This window comes from Caretta caretta, chromosome 10, assembly GCF_965140235.1.
Source record: "Caretta caretta isolate rCarCar2 chromosome 10, rCarCar1.hap1, whole genome shotgun sequence".
NCBI lineage: Eukaryota > Metazoa > Chordata > Testudines > Cheloniidae > Caretta > Caretta caretta.
The window spans coordinates 35,267,187-35,279,899 of record NC_134215.1 but is presented as its reverse complement, the minus strand read 5'-3'; the positions used below and the strand labels follow the sequence as shown (position 1 = coordinate 35,279,899).

Below are 12,713 nucleotides of genomic sequence, written 5' to 3'. Positions count from 1 at the left end.
ATTCAGGGGGAGAGGGGGCTTCTCCAGCAGGAAAGTCCCAGGCTGCTGATAGCTTTCGAGCTCCTGCGCTATGAGATACTGTAGTCTTTGTAGTCACAGTGGGATAGCGGGACAAGTGGATGATCGAATCTTCGCTTACTATGGAGTGGGTGGCTGCTGCACTCTTCAAAATGTGGGCGTGTAGCCCATAGTAAATGTGAACATAGGGTACTGTGGGCAAGACAAAGGGGTCTCCAGCCTATACGTGGATGGCCGAAATCTCCATCAGCATCAGATCCCCTATGACACAAGGAGTTCATAAAAGCCTACCAACAGTTCATGAGAAGACAAGACAGCTTACTATCATTCGACCACAGCCACGGAAAAATCCTGAGCAGCCAAACCATACCAACAGTAAAACCACCAGGCCACACTGCTACACCTCCGAGCTCAGCATCACCCAACGCAAAAATTTGCTATCATACTGAATTTGGGGGGAAAAAATCAGCAAAGGTCTCTGAGTGCCCAAGCAGCAGAATCCACAACAGGACAAACACCATGCTACCCCCGTTAGCATTTCCTGAGTCAGAGTGGTAGAGGCCCTGGAAGTACTATGGGATGTCTGTGTCCCTTGTGGATCGTGAAGTCAAATGAAATACACCTGGGCCCATTCTGCACTGGTGTGGTCAATGTATTACTCAAGAAGAGCAACTGCCCAGGGGGCCTAGAGGATGTGTTAGTCCAGCCAACACTTGGAATGAGAAGATCCACAGACCCCAAACTATCTCTTTAGTTACCGCCTGACTGTAAATCTTTCCTTGCTAGACTAGGTCACTGAGAAAGTTGTGGCAAACTACCACCAGCAGCATCTAACGGTGGCCAATATCCACTTGGCTGTGGCACAGATGGGTGGTCTCATAGCTCTGGAGGAGGATGGTGGACCCTGTTGGATCCCGTTGATGGAGCTGTCCTCCCAAAGATTCTGCTCGCCGCCAGACAGATTCCCAGAGCATCAGGACAGGCAGCTGCTTCTCCTCATCCACAGCCCACCTGCAGAATCCCACCAGGCTCAGCCCTATCAACTCTCCTGCTTAGCCTCTCTGTCCAACCACTAGGGCGCATTGCCAAGCTCAAATCAACTGCCGATATACTGATAGATATGGGGCACAGTGCCATCCACCCAGCTACACCAGATTGTTCCACAGTAATGGATCTGGGAAAAATCAGGGGTTTGGACTGGGTTGCCCCATGGCTACTCCATTTACATGGCATATTACAACAGAGGTGGTTGCTGGCCCCACAAGACACTCCCATACTCACCCCCCAAGAAGGGCAAAAAAAGATAAGAGGAAGGGAAACAAGAGTCACATTTGTAACATATTAAGTTTTAATGTGAATCCTTCAAGGACTTAACCCCATCGTTCTTCCTTCATGTACATCAGTTCTCCAAGGGCTTATTGGCACTACGGTGAGAAGAGGGGTGAGTCTGCCACATCTGAGAAGGGAAGTGCGGCCCCCTCTAGTAAAGTCGACATAAAGGAAGCGTGGCCTCCACTCTGCAGCGTCAGGATCTGTGGCATACTCGCTGGGCCCCAAGGAGCTACAATAAGGCAACGCTGTCAGAGGTAGTAGATCCTGGGCGAGGCAACGCGGCCAGAAGAGGCCTTCAGAGCTGGTAAGTGTTACTGTAGTCACAGCAGTCCCAGTCCACCAACTCGCTGCTGTGAAACCACAAACTGATCTCCCTCTGGGCCGTCTCCACAGAGTCACTGGCATGAACGACGTTCCTGCGGCCAAGAAAAACACGTGATAAGGCAGACAGGCAGCCTCAAGGGCAGAACCTGGGTGCCCTTGGGGACATGGTCCTGCAGCCAAGACCCTTCCCCTTGCCTCTAGCCACCACAGATGGGCAATATGCCCATGTCATAGCCTTGGTCACTTAAGTGTTACGTCAGTCCCCCCCAGCATCTCCCCACAGTTTCATTAGCTACCCCCCTGTGAGTACTCTCCCCTCACCCCGTGCCACTGGGATGGGGCAACCAGCCCTCTACAGTAATGCTGTCCATGGATGGGTCTACAGGAAGCTCAAGACACAGACTGTCTCAGATGCCAGGGTGCTGCCAAGGAGGTTCAGGTCTGTGGGACTGCCAAGCATGGCACATGGGGGGAGGGATAGCTCAGTGGTTTGAGCATTGGCCTGCTAAACCCAGGGTTGTGAGTTCAATCCTTGAGGGGGCCATTTAGGGATCTGAGGCAATAATTGGGGATTGGTCCTGCTTTGAGCAGGGGGTTGGACTAGATGACCTCCTGAGGTCCCTTCCAACCCTGATATTCTGTGATTGATTCTTGATTGATTCTATGACACTGCCCAGCACGGTGGAGCTAGTTGGCTGGCTGGCTCGGTGCGATTTGTACCTGCTGACATGGATGCTGAAATCTCCCCGGATCGTCCCAGGCTTGGCTTCAGCGGAGTCGGTATCTCCTACCATGGCCCTGGAAGTCCTAACCACATTGTAACCTTCCCACACCTGCAATACACACAGGCTCTGTGAGCTGAGACAGGGCAAGCTGCACAGAAACTCCCATTGCACAACCACCCTGGGGAGACAGAACTCTGCTCCAGTGGCCAAACTGGGTCTCCCCTTCAGGACTGATCTCAGGGCCATTATGCAAGCTGACTGGGTCCTGCAGAAGTGTGGTGGGGGGATACTGGGGAAGGCTGGGGGTGCCTGGGATCATGTTGAGCTCCTCAGTCCCATCAGACTCCTCCTGTCCGGTGTGAAAGAAGCAGAGTGGGGCAGCCAGCCAGGCACAAGGCAGGGGAGGGCCACGCCAAGCTGAGCCACAGCACAGAGTCCTGGGCCTACACTGGCAGCATTGGCCCTGTGAGCGCTGATTCTGTGGGGGAGGGGAGTAGGGCAGAGGACAGAGACAGAGTGACGTGTGGGGAGGAAAAAACGAACGGAGGCCAAAGCCAAAAGGGCTGAGCGAGTGTCAAAGCACCAAGGCCTGGGCCGGGGGGAGAGGCTGCACCTGGGACTGATGTCAGCACAGGCTCATCATCTCCCCCCACCGTGATCGTAAGCCCCTCCGCAGGTCACTGGAGCAAGGGGGTTTCATGATGTTTGCACTAAAGTGTCACTCGGCTGGGGAGGGCACACGAGGCTGGTCACCCTCACTTTCCGATTCCCGCGCTCACGCAGGGCAGGTGCTGGTTCCCAGCACAGCAAGGGAAGGGCCCAGTTCCACCCAATATACGGTCCCCTGTATTGCACCGGGTGGGGAGCCTTCTCCACTTGGACCTGGGCAGTGCTTAATTGGTAATGAAAGAGATGCTGGGGCTCAAGCAATTGTTTTACATTCATAACTGACACAGCAAGCCCAGAGGTGCCGGGGCTCAGCACAAATTAAGCACTGGATCTGGTGTTGAACAAAGTGACTTTAGAAACCAAAGCCCCAGAGAATATGGATTCCAGGACAGAACGTGTTGGAAGATTCCCTTTCCTTGAGAGAAATCAACGATGAAACTAAAGTTAATGTCCTAAATCTACATTCCCATTCCCATCCCCACCCATCACTTTTAACCCACCCCACCCTTCCCCCACACCCTTTGCCCCTAAACACACACACACACACACACACAGCCTTACCATGGCAACCACTGGGCCTGAGGTCATGTAATGGATCAGTGCTGGGTAGAAGGGCTTCCTCCGCAGCTCATGGTAATGTTCTGCCAGGATCCCCTCATTGGCCTGGAAGGAAGGGGGGACCCCAAAGTGAGAAGCAAGCCCTGCACCCAAGACAGGATCCAATGGGAAATCAATGCCCCCTCCCTATGGCTAGAAGAGAGAGTTCATTCAGCAGCTCCCGGCACTCAGCATTTCCTCTGCACCTTCCCTGTGCAGAGAGTGACTCTACCCAGATTTCTGGGAGAGCTGCAGAGGCAGGAGCCAGAGGACAAACAAACTCAGTTCTTCCTTGGCTCATGGCATCAACCAAGGGGGTGTCTCCCCATTTACATTGCCCCGACCTCCATTTGTGAGGGGGTGTAGTGGGGACCTAGTGGTCAGTGGACAAAGGGTTAATGGACTGGACTCCCACCCCAGCAGAGTCTGGTTTAAATCACCAAGGAGATGAGCCTGGAGGACTCAGTCTAAGCCTGAGCAGGCCTATATTCATACCACGAAACAGCACACTAGTGGCAATTGGCTCTGGCTCAGAAAGCCTGGAACTGGAATAGCAGCGGGCAACGAGCCAGGATTTAGGGGCAATGACAGAGTTGGGGCTTGCAGGATTGCAATAATGGAGGCCTGACGATGCAGTGGGAGATGTTGCGGGGGATGTGGGGGTGAGGCTCAAGCCTTCAATAGTAGAGTGTAGAGGGCCAGAGCCGTCAGGGAAGGGAGGGCCAGAGCTGCAGGATGCGTCAGGAGACACACTTACACTCCAGACTGGACCAACAGGGGGTGCTGAGGGCCAGGTTCGAGCTGTGACTCTTGGGGAAGGTTAGACAGCTCCCGCCAGCATGGCCTGGCTCAGGCCAGCGTTGATAGTGCCTCACTTCCATCAACACACAAGCCCAGGCCATGTTTTAAACGTTCCCCGCCATCTAGCTGGTCTGTCCAGGTCTCCAGTCACCTGACCCCAGAACAGAGAACCAGGCTGTCCTCTGGGATGTGGCAAGCAGGTACCTGGAGCAGCTTCATGCCAACTAGCTTGAATCCACGCCTCTCAAAGCGCTTGATCACGTCACCGACCAGCCTCCTCTGCACTCCGTCAGGCTTCACCGCCACCAACGTCCGCTCCTGGATCCCAGGGATCCCTGATGGGCACCAAGAAAGGGAGAAGGGCAGGTTACAGCCCAGGTCACCCGTCCACAAACACAGTGAGACTGGGCACCATCCTTCTCCCAGGAGCTGCACAGGGAGCCCTGCAAGGACCCAACCTGAACAGGGAGCAGGAGTTATTGATTTCACACTGCAGCTGGTTTTGCTGCTCAGACCCGTGGTGCCGGCAGGAGGAGCCAGAAGTTCGGGGAGGATTCCCAACAATCCCAGCACTGCCTAGGTTTTGCTGCCTGGCCCCAGCTGGGAACTGCAGGGTGGGTAGGTTTCTCTCACAGTGTTGGCTCCCACAAGGTGCTGAGCACCCATTGGTTCTGCAATGGGGGTTGTGAGTGCTTGGCATCTCTCAGGACTGAGGATTGGGAACAATTTAAGGAATCTGAGCTCTTCAAAAATCCCCCTGGGGCAGCAGCAGATGGACAAGCCCAGGAACTCAGATACCATGGTGATAGGCACAGCATCAATACCTCGCTGGCACATGGAGAGTGGGCATGCGGGGCCAAAGATCAGAAACTCCTGCAGGGGCTCAGAACTCAGGATCTGGAAGATCAACACCTGTTCCTCGAGCCTCCCAGCAAACCTGTCTCAAGGCACAGACAGTGTTGGGCACAGTGCACTCAGTAATCATCAGCACAGATCTCACGGGTGTTAATGAAAGGACTGGCCAAGCAGCGGGCCCAGGGGAATTAACCCCACTCCTCACCTGTTTGTCACTGTCCGATTGTTAAAGTGCACTGCAAGGCTCCCACCTCCCTCTGAAGGAAGCGGGATGCCAGACTATCAGGACCAATGGGTAGATGCAGAATGGACAATCCTCTGGGATACTGGGCAGCATGGTGCACACTGCCCATGGGCATCAGCAGATCAGTAATGCCCCCTCCAATGCCAGCCTGGAGCCTTGCTGGCATTGCTCTGCAGTCAATACCCCGCAATCGGCTTGTCCTGGCAGCAGCCCAACCAGAGTACAGGATGCAAACATCATTCCTGCTCAGTGAGGAGTCCCAGTCCTGGCAGCTGGGCTCAGTCACCCAAGAGCCAGAGGGCAGGCCTCTCCTACAGTCAGTGCAAAGGCACAGGGGTCAGAGCTTTGGGGGCTCATTGTTAGAAAAGGCAGGCAGTGCCTTGGAGCTGACCTGCAGAAGTGATGTACAGCGGGTAGAGCACAGACCTGGGAGTCAGGATCCCTGGGCCCTCTCCTCAGCTCTGTCACTGACCTGCGGGAAGGTTCCACTCTGTGCCTCAGTTTCCCCATCGGCACAATAAGGAGAATGACACTGACCCACCAGGCTGGGAGGCTGACTTCATTAGTGTCTGCAAAGGGCTTTTAGCTCCTCAGATGGCAGGTGCCAGGGAAGGGCACTACCTGGCCAAGAGACACCCCCCTCTGCCTTGTGCCCTTTGCTGGCCTGTCTGGAAAGCGGGGAGGCTCATGGTGGTTGAGCGTGGGCCGAGACAGTTACTGTGATCAGAAAGAACAAGGAGCCTCAGCGCTCAAAGCAAGGCAGTATCCTCACCTCCATTTCAGAGAGGGGGAAAGACACAGGGTGGGGAAGTGACTTGCCCGAGGTCACCCAGCCAGCCAGTCGCACAACCAGGAATAGAACCAGGTCTCCTGAGTCCCTATCCAGTGCTCCACTCACTAGGCCACACTGCCTCAAATGCAACATTCCCCTCCCAGAGTAGTCACAAGCCTGTGACCACACAAGGTGCAATTGGGGCTGGGCTGCTCAGGCTGCAGCCGACAGGCAGAGACCAGGTCAGGGCACAGGCAGCAGCGCTAGCAGCCCCCCTCCCGCAGTTCTTGCTTCTGCTCAGCGTCAGCCCCAGGCTCCTGCAGAGCAAGCCCTAGGGACATGGGGCGTGCAGAGTGGAGAGTTGCTCTTGCTCTGGGCTAGCAGCGAGGGACACCACCCCAGCTGGGTCATCTTCACCAACCCACACACCTCACCTTTTGGAACTACAGCATATCCCTACGCCAAATTCCTTGCCGCCAGCCGGAACTACTGAGGGCTGCGATGCCTTGTATCCTGCAGCCACTGGACTAGCTGGAAGGGCCTGGCTCAGCCAGGGGACACGGGTGGGGGTCGGGGGTGGAGGCAGCTGGTGCTCAGTTCCTCTTTGCTGGTGACTCTCTGCTGGGTGGGGAGCATAGACCAGGCAGGAGAGAAGATTTCTGGATCCAATAGGACAGACCCATAATGCATTACAATTGGAGCTCCCCAGGCAAGAGCCAGGTGGGGAGAGGAGACATGTGCAGGAAGCCCCTGGGCCTACCAGGAGTTTGCAGGGTCTTCAGCCTGAGGAATGGTTTCTGCGCTCCCCCACTCCCTGCTCAGCTCAGCCCCTGCCCCACTGGGATGCTGCTGCAGAGGATGGCTGCTCTTAGCTGCTTTGGCTGAGCTAGCAGTGGGCTGGGCTTGGGGCTGGAGCTGTGTCAAGGCCGCAGGGAGCTGGGAGAAACAATCCACTGTGCAAAGTGCTCCCGAGCCAGGCGGGGAAGCATGGAGCATCGCAGCCTGCAGCATCTGTGGGAAGAGCTACCAAGCAGGAGCCACAGTGCCAGCCTCCAACACACAGCTGCAGACACCACCCCAGTCTCCTTCCCACCCGGATCACTGCCTGCCCATAGCCCGCCCCCACCCTCCAGTATTAATTCTTCACTTTCAGCTCTGCCATCCTGGTCCATTGCCTTGCCCCTACTCCACCAGTCTGGGCAGCCCAATTATTTCCTTCTCCCACTCCTGTCTCATAGGGGGCTTTTCACTCCCTGCTGCCACTGCTGCATGGGGTGACCCGGCCACCCCAGCTCACCAAGCCAGCACCCTCCCTCTCTTCCCTGAGTCCTACAGTGTCAGGGAGGAGGGGAGCATATTAGTGATTTCCACCCCAGCTGCTTGAGACCTCCTGGCCCATGGCTCTGAGTGCTTGGGACAGGGTCTGGATGGAGTTGGGAGCACACAGGCCGCACTAGCCATTCCCCAGAATATGAGAATACACCTTCCTGCAGGATTCCCCCCCCATCTAGCAAGCAAAAGGGATCCCACCTCTCCCCTTTCAGACAGCTGAGGCTCAGCTATCTGCTAACTGGAACGAACCAAGCTGGAGGCCTCAGGGGACTCATCTGTTTCCAACCTCAGCCCCTTAGTATTAACCAGACTCCCAAAGGTCAGGCCTGGGCTTAGCCAGCCCCATGGGGAAGGGACACAACTCTTTAGATCTCGCTCCAGCCCGCAATCTCTTCCCAGGTGCTGAAGGATGAGCAGCCCCTGGTCTTAGCAGCGGGAGACAGGACTCAGGAGCCTTTTGAGTGGGCTTGAACTCGGCTGGGTGTTCTCTCCAGCCACCTGCGAGGGGCTACACAAAATGTATGTGATTTGCATTAAGTTGTGGGGTCCCAACACAGTTTACAGGCTGTATGCCAACAAAGGATCAGGTCAGCCACCCCGGGGCAACTCCTCTGAACTGGCAACACTAAACAATGGTCCAGGACAGGACAGGAAGACCCCACATGGACATAGCAGCATAGCTCTGCCAGCACAACCCCATTGTGCAGATGTAGCCTGCCCCCCTGGAAGGGGTTTTTCCATGGGTGTAGGAACACCGCCTCCCCAGACGAAGTTAGCTCTGGCGACGAACACACTCTGCCCTCAACACAGCTGCATCTACACAGGGGGTAGGTCAGCATAGCTACATGGTTTATTCACGCTCTGACCGTCATAGCTCAGTCGATATCACTTGTAAAGGCAGACCAAGCCGGAGGCTCTTCTCATCTCCACTGGAAAGTAGAGGGAGAATTGATAGAGGCAGCAGCATGGTGCTTTGACCATGGAACGGGGAACCAGGACACTGGGATATATCTGCCCTTCAGCCCCATTTGTTTGCCTCACATGTGGCTATAACCCACACAGGCAGAACTAAACTTGAGTGCAGGCTTAAACCCGGTCAGATTCATGGTGTGGACAGTCCTCAGGGACTCCAGTGCCACAGGGCTGGGGCAGACTAGATGGTCCCTTCTGGCCTTAGTCTCTGGATCTCAGCTGGATCCCATCCACATAGGCAGGACAAATGAGTCCCAGTAATCAGGGCTAACGCATGGTCAGTTCTACGGTGCAGCAAGGCCTATGTCAAGAGCTACACCTGGACTTCGGGCCTTGCACTTCGCATTATTTGATGCCCAATTGTTTGCCGAGCTGCAGCCATCGCTGGGTGTTGGACTGAAACTGCTTGGAGCCAGGCTAGCAGCCCACTAGTGACTGTAAGCAGAGGTTCCAGCCTAATGCAGCCTGCTTTCAGTAATCCAGGCCTGGCCTATGCTCGGCCCCAAGGCAGTGGATTTTACTAAGACCAGACAGACGGACTGCAGGGGAGAACCCACTTTCCAAATGAAATACCTGGCCAGCTTGAATCTATCCCTCTTTTGCTAAATTATGGGGGATTTCTGAAAGACCCCAAAGCTTTAAATCCCAGCTTAACTGGAAGGAACTAAAGTTCTCACTTCTCTCAAGCAGGGGCATTTGCCGCAGGAGGGGAGAATACGGGGAAAAGATGAGTGGGATGTCGGCCCCACCGAGCCTGTCACCCATGGCTGCCCCTCAGCCCCATGTCAGACGCATCCCTAGCAATGGTGCAGGTGCCGCCAGCCCAGGCCGTGCTTGGGGTTGTGACACTGCTGAAGATGCTGGACCCAGTCTACCCGAGCCCTTACGCTGTTCCTAGCGCTAGAGCAGCTGAAAGAAAAAGGACGTGAATTTTCTAGAGCAGGCACTGCTGGACACGTGCCAAACGCAGAGGGGAGTCCAAGGATGGGGTAGCTTTCCCCTTTTGGCCAGCACCACCTCCTTCAAGACAACTTGGGAAGGGCTGATTGTATCGGAGCTCCACTGTCTTAAATACTGTACTTCCTCTTTCCTCCCAGAAGTTTGGAAAACATTCTGGTCCCCTGCTCAAACCAGGGCAAGGGGGGATCATGCTGCTGGGGCACCAGCAAAGGGGGATCAGGCTGGCTGGACTGAGCGTTCTTGGCCCAGGCACCAGAGGGAGACCCAGCAGCTTTCTCGCAGTGACAAAGGGACCAGCGCTCAGCATCGAAGCCCTCCCACCCCGCAGCGCCATTCCGAGCAACAACGTAGAAGTAAACAGCCCTGCCTTCTTTGTTCCAGGTTACAGTTTAAACCCACAATAAAACAGCGTGGGAGAAGAATCTCACCAGGGTGGCGTGTGCATTTTTAATTCTAGACGATTTCATTCCAGCCCTATTTATAACCAAGGCGTCGGGGCCCAGAGAACTGGTGGTGGAAATGGGTCGTCCCGGTGCAAAGCAGCAGCAGGATCTGGCAGCCTCAGTCCCTGGAGCTTTAGCCAGCCCCCTCCCCCTGGCCAGCAGATGCCTGGAGGCTTGCAGCTCTGGGCAAGGGGCTCGCGGGGAGGGAGCAATTGCAGGCAGTGAGATCACAGAGCCAGCCAGCTGATGACCCAGCTGGGAAGCAGCAGAGGAAGCACATCCACAGGGGGACTGGAAACCAAAACAAACAAACTGGAAGGTGGGGGTGGTGTTCCCCAGGCACGTGGAGATATTGCGCTTACGAGACAAAGGCTAGGAGGGGGTCCCCCTCCCCCGGCCGGCAGCGATCAGAGCAGCGGGCGGCTTTGTTGTCAGTTTACAGACCTGCCCGCACATTCCTCAGGGCCCGCCGGGTGCAGAGGGCAAGTCCCCCCGCACGGCCGGGCTCGGGGCAGCTAGTCCACCCGGCCTCCGCCGGGCTTTGATGCTGCTCGGCGCTGGGAGTGCGATTTGTGAGCGGAGAAACACCCGGGGGGCGGGGGGAGGAGATGGGAGCTGCAGACTGGGGGGGGGGGGGGGGGGATGAGGGGTCCGGGAGAGCCCCCGGCGCCGCTGGGGGGGATCGGTCCCTAGCTCCGCACAGCTCGGACTCACCAGCGCTGTAGGGGCGCCTGGAGCCAGGCCCCAGGGAGCGGGCTGCTGGCGCCGCAGCCTCCGGCTTGAGGCGCTCCGGGCCCGGCGTGGAGCCGCACAGACTCCGCTGGCCCTGCAGGAGGCTCCTGGCCACGCAGCGCTGGAAGAAGCCCATGCTCGGACCCGGGCTGCCCGCTCCCCCTCCCAGCGGACCGGGACAGCAGGGCACAGCCCGGCCGCTGGGCTCTGCCTTCTCAGGCTGGAGTTTATAGTCCGGGCTTGTTGGGGGCCAGGGAAGGCCCCCCCGCAGCACCACCCCTGTCCCGGTGAGGAACAAGGGAAGTGTCAGGTTTCCGTCCCACCCCTTAAAGCGGACGCGAGCCCCACAGGCGGCTGCACCGGCCCCAGGGCCGGCTGCTCTGTCCCTCCCTCCCACGTGCACCCTGCACCGGCCTCCGGGAGCCCAAAGCCGCTCCCCCGCCCATTGCATGGAGGGTACCAGCCACCCCAGGGGACACAGCGCTCAGCTCCTGCCCTTGGAGTGCTGCAAGCCCAGAGCAGAGCCTGCCCCGCTCCAGGCATTCAGCCCCGGGGGCCTCCCTCCCCTGGACTCCTGCTCAGCCTGGTCACCTCCCTCTTCCCAGCAGCTGTCACGGGTCTGTCCTCCCGCTGACCCCTGCAGCCAGAGGCCAAGCTGATAGGTACAGCACAAGAATCTCCAGGAAGGGTTTAGGCTCCCCCTTAGAAAACTCAGGTGGAAGCCCAGCAAATCCAGTCTGGGGAGTTTGCCCCAAGGTTAGAGAAATGAGACAGGAGCCCTGAAATCTTCAGCCCTTACAAACCCCCTTGGGAAGGGAGGGCAACTCCTCAACCAATGCCCTGAGAGACCCCGTGCAGTTCATAGCTCATCCACTCCAGGCCAACAACAGCACTAGGCTCTCCCCTGGGCAGGAAGCTATGACCTCCCCCCACTTTCCAAGCCAAAGTAGGGCTGGAGCAGGAGGTGGCTCATGGCTGCCTGTGCACATAGCTCCAGCAGCAGAGAGCAGCCAGGCCCAAGGAGTGTTTCCAGGAGGGACTGTACAGAAGGAGTTGATACAACACAGCACCTGGATGAGACACTGCGGGGAGGGACGGCTGGTAAGTTATTCGGAGGAGAGGTGGGGACCATCTGCCATGGTGCCTGGTAAGGCTGTGGCCTTGACTAAATTCTTTGCCTGCACAACCCCCAGTCACACCTGGGGGAGTGTGGCCCCTCTGGCCTCCCTGGAGCTGTTACAATGGCAGCTGTACATCTGCTCCTGGGGACAAGGAAATGCAGCCACATGCCCCACCCCCTCAAAGCACAAGTGGCTCTGCTGGATTGTTCTCCGTGACTCCTGCTGTCCCTACTTACTTACCACTTCAGGCACACCTGTCCTGCGCCACAGTCCTGCCACTGGTGATGGGAGAGCCTTCACCTCAGCAGCTTCCTCTGGCACCTGGAGCAGCCTTTGCATGTGACTCTGGGAAGGTATCTTCCATTATCTGGCCCCCCTTTGGGTCAGAATTTGCATTGCCACATACAGGCTGAATTGGGTTACTTTGACTCTTGGCCTGGATCTAACCGTTGTTGTGCATGTTTGGAAAGAGATTTTAAATTTTAGGCAGCTGCAGTACGAGCTCCTCTCTCCTGGCAGTGCCCATGCACCCCATTCTCACACACACGTGATAGTTGTTAGTCACTCTACTGAACTCGCTATTGGAAGGCACTCATACTACAGCAATGAGCAAAGCCTGAGAATAGACCAGAACACAGGATTACTGCTGCATCTTAGGCCTGACCTGGTGTTTCTCTGCCAGCCTCCCCCTACAGAGTCCCAACTATGCCAAAGTGTGTGGGGATTCAAAGATGTGAGAAGACATCCTGTGCAACTTCCCATGCAAGCGACTGGAAATACAGATATCTGCATGATTCCTTCATCCTGGGAAACAAA

The 12,713-nt window shown here is 56.6% G+C and overlaps 1 protein-coding gene across 1 annotated transcript; it reads right to left on the bottom strand.

Moving 5' to 3' along the window:
• Window positions 1-1,348: 1,348 nt before the first annotated feature.
• NME4 (NME/NM23 nucleoside diphosphate kinase 4) lies at window positions 1,349-11,073 on the bottom strand. The gene is made up of 5 exons (XM_048867406.2): window positions 10,759-11,073; window positions 4,671-4,801; window positions 3,630-3,731; window positions 2,395-2,507; window positions 1,349-1,766 (listed from the first exon to the last, which is right to left on the bottom strand). The coding sequence occupies exons 1-5, from the start codon at window positions 10,910-10,912 to the stop codon at window positions 1,646-1,648; spliced, it is 621 nt and encodes a 206-aa protein (XP_048723363.2). The 5' UTR covers window positions 10,913-11,073; the 3' UTR covers window positions 1,349-1,645.
• Window positions 11,074-12,713: the final 1,640 nt, after the last annotated feature.

Coding starts and splice junctions, on each gene's coding strand:
- NME4 (XM_048867406.2), bottom strand. CDS start 10,912: ATGGGCTTCTTCCAGCGCTGCGTGGCCAGGAGCCTCCTGCAGGGCCAG. Junction 3,732..4,670: donor TTGGCATGAAGCTGCTCCAG/GTACCTGCTTGC, acceptor CCTTCCTTCCAG/GCCAATGAGGGGATCCTGGC. Junction 2,508..3,629: donor CAGGCCCAGTGGTTGCCATG/GTAAGGCTGTGT, acceptor TGTGTATTGCAG/GTGTGGGAAGGTTACAATGT.